This window comes from Vicia villosa, linkage group LG7 (assembly GCF_029867415.1).
Source record: "Vicia villosa cultivar HV-30 ecotype Madison, WI linkage group LG7, Vvil1.0, whole genome shotgun sequence".
NCBI lineage: Eukaryota > Viridiplantae > Streptophyta > Magnoliopsida > Fabales > Fabaceae > Vicia > Vicia villosa.
This window is the reverse complement of record NC_081186.1, coordinates 99,085,780-99,095,680: the sequence shown is the minus strand read 5'-3', so window position 1 is coordinate 99,095,680 and position 9,901 is coordinate 99,085,780. Positions and strand designations below refer to the sequence as shown.

Here is a 9,901-nt window from a genome sequence, read left to right as displayed (position 1 = left end):
TTGGAGATTTGTTTCCTTTTATGTCCAATAAAAGAGTTGATTATTTATGCACAATTTTCTATAAGAAAGATGTAATCTAAATCTATTTTAGAAAGATTGAATTTCATATTCACAATAGATCCATATTTGTTTCAATCGAGATTTGCAATCAACATTATGAAGATTGATCCTATGTGATTTTGGAGGTTCAAGACATTCAAACCAAAAATCCTATTGGGCTTTCTAGTCGGATTTTTGTTGATTTTTAAGGAGACTTTCTCCTTTATGAAGACTCGGACCTTCCAATACTTAGCTTGTTGTGTTTAATTGGTATTGAGACTTATTTTTTTTGTAATACTCTATATTTGGATCATATTTCTAAGTTAGTATAATCGAGTATTTGAGTGAAAGTGAGACGGGTCTCAAATTCAGAGAGAGCTTGGATCAAAGTTCACAGGTAGTATTAGGAAAAAAATTCCATTGGGCTAGAAAAGTTCAAATAAGATAAATTTGTACTTCTGACTATTGAGAATGAATTTCCTTTCATTTGGTTTATGACCTAAGACATGGGTGACTTTGCACCGAACTAGGTTAACAATTTTTGTATTATTTAACTTCTGAAATTTACCTTCTTGTTACAGATACACATATTCATACCCTTTGTTATAACATTGAATCTCACATTTTTTCATCAGTAAAACAAAATTTCAGTATTAATGGAAAGCGAGAATATTATAAAGTGGTGTGTTTAAAAAGGAAGTTCAAAAATTGATGTAACTGAGTCCCATAAAGGTTTGTGAGTAATTATGGTGGTTGTGCTGATGTGTTTTCCAATGTAGAAATAAAATTAGGTTCGGTAGTGTTATTGGAAAATGTAGTTGTATGAGTAGGGGTGTGATTAGCATGAGTAAATATAAGGGGTAGTAGGTGAAACAATAGGTGTAATAACATGTACATAACCAAGGGAAATTAAGAGATGGTAGGTATATAAGAAGATGATGGTGTTGTGTGTAAATTGGTTGATTGTTGCACTCCAATTTAATCCATTAAATTGGTGAGAAGAATCATAATAGATTCATGTCTATAATCCAGAACTTGCTTCTAATTCATTCTAGTGTGGATGTTTTTCAATAGTTGTTCCAAATTCTGACTAGCTACATAAAATCTCTCATGAACTTGATGAATAATGTGGATGATTTAATCTTCAATATGTTAATGAGCCGTTTGAATAGAATCATCCAAATCCTTAGAGGATGGATTCGTAGGTTTAAGAGGTATTGAATTAAGTAATGAGAGTGTCAATGATAAATTCTTTCTAAAACTAAAATTGTAAATATATATTGTAAAGGAAAAATACATAAAACAAACTTCAATTTTTTCATTAAAAAACATAAATTCGACATTACATTGTAAATAGGTGGGGTTTTGGTGAAATTAAATGATACATGAACCTCTTTTGAAAAGCATAAAATTGTCACAATCAATTAATCGCATCCCTTAATATAAATAAAAAAATATTTCAACATAATTGACTTTCTTCTCTTTCTAATGGGTTGATAGGACTTCCTATCATTTCATGATTATTTTTTTTAATGCTCTTTTTTTAAAAGAGTATGGGGTGGTGTTCTATATTGATTGTGAATTCCAACAAAATTATCTAGGAACTTAGTTTGAGGCTTTCATCAATCTTGTAGCCTTCATTATCTTAAAAACATAAGTTTGGGACACCTTTTATTCCATTTGGTTGGTGTGTAGTTGTATTATGTTATTTGAATGTACCAAAAGACTCTTTAGTTGTAAAGCATTATCTCTGAATGAACTCATTGATTGTATAAAAGTCCATAAGGATTGTTGTAGATGATATGGATCGTTAAATACAAGTACATAGCAATATCCCTATATATTTTATGAAACAAAAAAAATTCAAAACTACTTATTAATAAATACATAATTGTTTTATTTAAACAACATTGTTGGATCAGAAAGAGGTAAAACATTCGTGTTCTGAAGAATTTGAGTCGTCGCAAGGAGAGTGGTTGTGTCTTCCTTCATAAGTGGTTATCACCATACGACAATCTTCTGAGAGTCGTTCAACTCTTTTCTTCACCCGACAGTTGTTATGTGTGCAACGGTAATAACTCCTGCATCAATTTCAAAATTAGAATAATAATTATATAACATAATTAATAGTATATTACTAACCAAAAAATCGAAACATTCTTAAAAAGACAAATTATTTAAAAAATTGTGAGTATGTTTCACACAATTAATTAAAACTAGTCACTTTTATTTCACTTAACCTTTTTTTATAAGAATTCTAAGGTTTTCATAATTAGTGAAATACATGTTGTTCACTTTGATTAGTTGTCGGTAACTTATCCATAATTTTTAAAATACAACATCTCGCAAAAAAAATTGAAATAAAGTTTTGAAAACATATGTGTTTCATAAGACTATGAATATGACTTTTATAGAAGGTTGATTCGTCATCTAAAAAGAGATATAACGTAGAAGGTTATCCTTAATTATAAAATAGGATATCTTCTTTTATAGTATATTAGTCTTCCAAAATTTATGGTACTAGAGAAATTGTTAAGTTAGTCATAGTAGGAGAATCGTTCTTCTTAATTCGATCTCTAGTGTTATTCCCATATACAGATGTTGTTTTTGGTTTAGAAAATGATGGTGTGTTTCCAAACATTCAGGTTAATACTAAGTTCTCTTAGTTGCGGTGGTCGGTGGTTTGTAAACCTAAGTTCAAAGGCAACTTTGTTTGTATGATATGACCCTTTATCGACCCGGTCTCATGTGAGAGGGCACTCGAGAAGGGTTTTATTTGCTTTTCATGTGGGGATTTAGGGAGCATGACTAGGGTGAGGTATCATTTGATTATAGTTTAGAATTTAGTTGTGTGGTCCATGTGTACATGTTTTCTCAAGAAAGATAATGATAGTTAAGGAATTGGGGATAAGATGAAACTCTTCTCGTAAAAAAGGTTTCTTGAGAAAACATATATGCATTCATGCACCTTTTTAAGTGAGAAATTGGACATGCCATGTGTTTGACCCAACTAAAGAGTGTATAATAGGTTGGCCTATGTCAAAGTGTGCTTACTTGGTTTGTTTGTTCGGTATCTAATTTCTTCTTGACTGAATTTAGGTTTTTTGTCTTTGTCCGCTTTTAATCTTATTTTCCAGGTGGATATTTTGTTGTGTCGTCTTTCACTTCATTATACCTTTTTTAAATAGTAAAGCAGGAACCATATGTTACTAATAATAAAAAAGAAAAGAACACATAGTTTAGAAACAAAAACAAAGAGCACTAGTAGTGCTCTTAAACAAAATTAGGCTATAATAAAGAAGAACCTAGCCAAAGAAAAAAAAACCAAAAAGGATAACCCAAACCACAACCAAACAAAAAAATAAGAGAAAATCATCCAGCCATAAACAACCACAAAATCAAACTACAAAGAGAAAGAAGTGAACCAACCATAAATCAAACTACAAAGAGAAAGAAGTGAACCAACCATAAATCTAATGTATTCTAAAGCACAAGGCACAAGCACCAATAGTGCTCTAAAACAATAAAACTGGGCTATAACAAAGAAGAACCTAGCCAAAGAAAAAAGATAAAAAAGGATAACCCAAACCACAATCAAACAAAAAAAAAAAAGAAAATCATCAAGTCATAAACAATCACAAAATCAAACTACAAAGAGAAAGAAGTCAACCAACCATAAATCTAATGTATTCTAAGGCACAAGCACAATAGACCTTCGGGAAATGCAAACTAGAAGGAGGAAAAACTTAACATCTTCAAAACAAATAGAAGGGTAGTTGGCCACCCAAAATCCCCTAAATACCCAACCGTTTGAGTGGATCCCGCACCCGATCTAACCAAGAACTTCAAAACCTAGAACAAGGCATAAATTCACTTTCACGCCAAACTGATGATCAAAGACATTTAGTGATTATCATCAAGCGTTTTTATTTAATTATAACTATTTCGCAATTTTTAAATAGTTTAAACCACATAATATTATATCGTGACCAGGCCTACAACCATCGTCTTCCTTTCACCAAAACCCAAAACATCTCAAACAATAGTAAAATCTCTGCGACAAAGGCCCAGACCTCCTCGTTTTACATTTTTTTACTACTCTTTATATTTAAACTATGGATTTACTTTTTTTAAAAAAATCAATTTATTCTTTGTCATAAAAAACACATAGCCTATTTAATTTCAATATTACTCAATATAGTCTATAGTCAATTCTTACACTTTCTAACAACTCACGGGCCTTATATGTTCTTGTAATGATCATTTCAATAACATTTTCACTTCTAAATTCATATCTTTAAGTACAATCTTGAAGTGATAGTCTAGAAATGAAGCAAATTTACCAACACTTTCTTGGGTTTAATAATGGTAAAGCATATATAGCACTTCAACCACTTTGTATTGCTTCAATAGTTACTAACTAATTCTAGTAAAACTATTAAACTTTCTTCCATGAACGCAACAATACATCAACAAACATATATATTATACAATGATCTTTTTCTTTCTCTAAATTATTACTACTAGTAATTTCCTTAAGTCTAAGTAACTTTGGTTTTCATCATACTATTTTGTTTAGCATGTTTATTATACTATATTTTCATAAAGTAATGTTGCATATGATAGTAAACAAAGTAATTTTGTTTTATATAGTTTTCATCAATGCTTTGAACTTTCTTACATGGAAAATTCAGAAGATACCATTGCAATATTCTCCTTAGATAATGAACACAAGCCTAGTTTACTTTTTTATAGCCCTTACTTTTATCTAAGCCTTTAAATAGTAAATTATTATTATCATATTAAATTTGTTAGTTTAGAGTCAATATAATATTATTGTACTTGATAATTTAAGAATATCTTATCAAATAAAATAAAATTTAGTAATCAAAAAAATAAAATTTAGTTAGACTTAAATATAGATCCTTTATTTTTTTAAATAATGTTTTGACTATTTTATTTTAAAAGAAATTTTTTTATCTTAATTTTTTTATTTATCTTTTAATTTTGGTTTCCTATTTATCTTTTTAGTTGATTTTGTTCACATATCAGTACTTAGATGAAACAATTCAACATGATATGCACACGAAATTGTCACCAAAATATGATATGGTTATTAAATTTGTCAACCTAAATATTGCACATTCTAAAATAGGATATAACTCACCCTAAAAAAAAGTTGATTATGAAGAACCAAAATGTCTTTTTTTAATATTAGGATCAATATTTTATTTATTTATTTTAAATAAAGATATTAAAATTTCTTTTAAATCATTTAAATATTAGAATAAAGACTAACACACTAAGAAAAATTTCTAAGAGAAAATGAAGTGATCTGGAATTAAATGTAAAATTTTATATAAAATATTTTTAAAATAAACATAAAAAATATGGTGAACTAGAATTGAATCTAAAATTTTAGGTAAAACATTTTCAAAATCAAACTAGAGAAGAAATATGTGTAGTACAAAGGAGAAGTAGGGGACCCTATAGTGTGGTCTATTGTCAAAACTATAGTTATTATATCCACTAGAGAAGATATATAAATATATTCTCACCAATTATTTCTTTCTTTTTTTTCTCCAATCAATATATATGCTCAGTCTGAACCATCAATCTTCTCTATACTCCCAACTATAGTACTATATTGAAGAAAGTAAACATCTTGATCATTCATTTCTTGATTACTTTCTCTCACTCTTTCTCTCTCTCTAAATCCTAATCCAAAAATGTAGTATTTTTAAAAATATTTTTAGGAATATTCACTTTGTTTGTTCACTACCGACACCCTTAATTTTCCTTAAAAAAAAGACATTTTACCTTCATTTCTCCGGATATAATGCCTTTTTATATAGCCATGTACTCATTAATATAGTTTTAACATTTCCATCACAAACTCATGCTTTCAAATGCAAAAAGTAGGAACAAAAATCTCACATATTGACAAATTATCTATAATGGTGACTAAGTTATTTTTAGTAAATTTTCATAATATAAAATATTTTATTTTATTTTTTATTATTACAAAGTTTATTTTAGAGTAAAACAGTAAGTTTCTATATCTACAATTGATTATTTTTTTTGGAATTGATTTTTTGGTAAATGAGGCGCGAACACGTGCACTTTTCTGCTTGTCTTTTAAGTCATATAATGTATCTCAATCAAGAGCAGTTCAAATTAAGTTCAGAGATGGTTCTTTAGTTTTAGTTCGTTTTTAAAGATCTTTATTATGTTGATAGTTGTCTCGGCAGTCAGATTTAGCCTGGATCTCTTATAAGATGAGATTCAGAGGTTTAGATATGTGGAGTTTTCTCTATTGTTGGTTCTTACTTGGGAGTGATTTTTGTCGATTTTTAGTTCCGTTGTTCGCAAATTATTGCCTCATTGTTTTCCTATATTCTTAGTTATGTTTTTACTCTACGAATATGATACTACTTGTACTATCTAATTAGATGACCTTTTATAATCGATCGATTTTAAATTCGTAACTATTTATATTTATTTTTTTCATTAAAAAAATAATAATATTTTTATGATAGTTTAGATAGGTTTTAGAGATATGAGTATAAAAAATTAAAATTAAGCAGTATTGTTGATTAAGCAAGAAATAATGTATTACATACCTTGGATGAAGGCTATTCTTAACAACTTTCTGACCATACTTCCTCCATTTGTAACCATCATCAAGCACATCTACATCACTTCTTGTCTGAAAACAAAACCTTGGCTCTCTTAGCTTCCTCCTCACTTTCACCTTGTTCTTCTCACTTCCTCCACTCCTCCACCTAACATCATATCATAACATCATTTTTCTTAGCTTATGACATTATAGTTTATATGAGTTTTCAAAAAAAAAAAAAATTCAAAATAGAACAAAATACAGGGTATTTCGGAATTCCAACATAATTTAGTTATAATTTAAATGTGACAAAATAAATAGAAATCCTATGTTATCACAGTTTAACCATGAAAAGCATTTTATGAAATTTTGTTTAAGTACGGTTTAACTGTGTTAAATTTTAAATTCTATACAGTAACATGTCTTCCAAGACGGCTCTGGAAAATTATATACACTTTTTTCCTTTCTTTATCTATGTCTAAAATATTAGTCATATAGAAAGATAAAAGTTGGAGATGATATGTGTGAGAAATATATTCAAGAAATCTTTGAGTCCAAATCTCTTGGAATTTCGTTTCATATATAACCAAAGAGAGAAATAGATAGAGACTAAAAATTAAAATTAACTTCCATTTCTATATTATTATTTCATATCCAAAACCAATTTCTATATTTATAATATGGTCAGGGACTTCAGAATTTTGGCACAACCAAGCCTAAACAATATCATGTCTCGTAGATAATATTTACGTGCATGCACTTTTATATATAGAGAGGGAAAGAGAGAGAGAACATTGAAATTGGCAATGAAATTTTGGAGTTACCAAGTGTTGTTGCCATCACTAGTATTTCCAGTACAATTTTCATCACTTACAACAGCTTTTGGATCTAGAGTTCTCACCTGATCAAAAAAAAATCACAAAAGTTTGATTCATATTCATTGTATCATCCAAATAATTATTGAATTAATCATCATTATTATCATCTTAATGAATAGATATGAAAACAATACCCTAACAATGAAAAAGACATAACAACACACAAATAACTAAATATACAAATTAATCAAAAATTTGAAGATTATATAGTTTGAACTTCATTTGTATCTTCCATATAATTAGTAATTAATTACTAATAACTAAATTATTACACAAAAAAGGAAACAAAACTCATAGATACATAGTTTAAACTTTAATTTATTTGATGTTAATTTTGAGTATATATTAAATATATTCTAATAAAAGAAAAAAAATAAATTAAATCAAATCACCTGTTCATTATTCCAAGGAGGTCTAGTGACAAGATCATTAGGGCTGAATCCGGCGGCCGCGGCGGTTGTTGAGACGGCTGCAGCGGTAGCGGGGGTGGTGGAGCTGCCGCCGGAGTTTAGAGATTGAGAAAGCTGAGAAGGTTGAGATTGTGTAGATGGAGACAAGAAGCTAAGAACTTGATTATCTTCAAATTGAACAAAACTCATTTCATGGATGGTTTGAGGAGTGTTGGTGAATGAAACTTGAAGTTCATAATTAGGAACATCTCTTTCTCCTTCCATGTTCTTAGGTATTTGTATGAAGTGAAAAAACCTAAATTGGATTTGGAATATTTTTGGTTTATTCTTCTTGTTTTCTAGCTATGTTGAAGTTCTAATAGTGGCAAGTTCTATGCCATGTGAGGGTTTGTGTGTGTGTATAGTTTGGTCAACTAAAGGTTTTAAGGGAATGTTTTTTCTTGAGAAATATTCTGAATCTTGTTTCTTAAGAGAGAGTCTATTATTTTTCTTTAGTTTTGTATATACACTCTTTCTCTCTCTCAATCACACGTGCATTGTCCTACTATAGTTTGATTTTCAATTGAATTAATTGAACAATGCAACTAGGGTATTGGTGTTTCTATATGATAATTGTTCAATAATGATATTTTTATATTTTATATTTCTTATGTTAATTGAAAACCTTATTTTCTTTCTATTATTTTTATAAGATCATCAACGTCTCATTTTTATCTTATAATTTTGAAATTTGGCTGTTTTGACGTCTAACTTTAATCTACACTATGTCACTTTTCACAAATACAAAAAGCAAAGACATTTATATATAATTTTTACTTTTTTATATGGGAAAAAAGGAAATGCACTGACAATGTAAAGTATTTTACACTGTCAACCAATAAGAGACATGCATCAGAATAAATCTCATTTTTAATTTTAAAAAACTGAAATTACATGGCAAATTAAAACATTTTGATTGGTTGTATGTGTAAAAATGTTTTACACTGACAGTGCACTATCTTTAAACTCTTTTTATATTATTTTTCTTTTTTTCCAAAAATAACTTTAGTTAATGGTATAAAAACTTAACTTAAATAGTTCATATATATATATATATATATATATATATATATATATATATATATATATATATATATATATATATATATATATATATATATAATAGAAATTATCATTGATTCATTAAATTATATATTTACGAAGAGCTCACGGACTGCGAGGAGATTATATCACCAACAAGGATAACAAAATCCTATCGGCTATCGTCCACGAGGGAGATGCATCACCCACGACACTCTCGCTCGTCCAGTACAAGGAAGCGTGGGAAATGGCATATTTTAGTCAGAGATAATGTAGAAAAAGAATCAAGGGAATAACACACGTGTCTCTAAGAAATACGAATTCAACAGCCACTATCATTATTAGGTGGGTTGTTGCAATTTCCAAGAAATCCTAAAACATGTTTGATATACCTCTATAAGTTTCTTAACCTTAGGGTTGAGGTGGATATGAACAATCTAAATTCACCACGAAATATCCCAAAATGCATAGTTTCTCACCCTTGTGAGTTTGCTCTCATCCCACATAAAACACATCAAAACATGGTCTCACACCACAATGAATTTGCTCTAAACCCTAACAAATTATAAAGTCTCTGTCACTCCTACCAACACAAGGTCAAATCATTTATAATTTATTATTTAAAAAATTAAAATAAGTCAGTAAGACAGAAAATATAATTTTATGCTCTATTTGGTAAAATTAGCGATTGGATGATAAGCTAACTGATAGCTTATAGCTTATGGTTAGTGGCTGATAGCTTATAACTTATATCTGATGGTTGATGACTGATAGATGATAAGCTAATTAAAATATTTGGTAAAATTAGCGTTTTAACCAGCTGATAAATATAAAATGACATAAAAATATATTTCTTAATTAATAATTAAATATAT

At 28.7% G+C, this 9,901-nt stretch overlaps 1 protein-coding gene across 1 annotated transcript; it reads right to left on the bottom strand.

The window, feature by feature from the left end:
- Positions 1-1,760: 1,760 nt before the first annotated feature.
- Positions 1,761-8,438, bottom strand: LOC131617977 (probable WRKY transcription factor 12). Its single transcript, XM_058889247.1, has 4 exons — positions 7,929-8,438; positions 7,483-7,559; positions 6,663-6,824; positions 1,761-2,120 (listed from the first exon to the last, which is right to left on the bottom strand). Exons 1-4 carry the CDS (start codon positions 8,208-8,210, stop codon positions 1,958-1,960), a joined length of 684 nt encoding a protein of 227 aa, XP_058745230.1. The 5' UTR covers positions 8,211-8,438; the 3' UTR covers positions 1,761-1,957.
- Between the last annotated feature and the right edge of the window lie 1,463 nt (positions 8,439-9,901).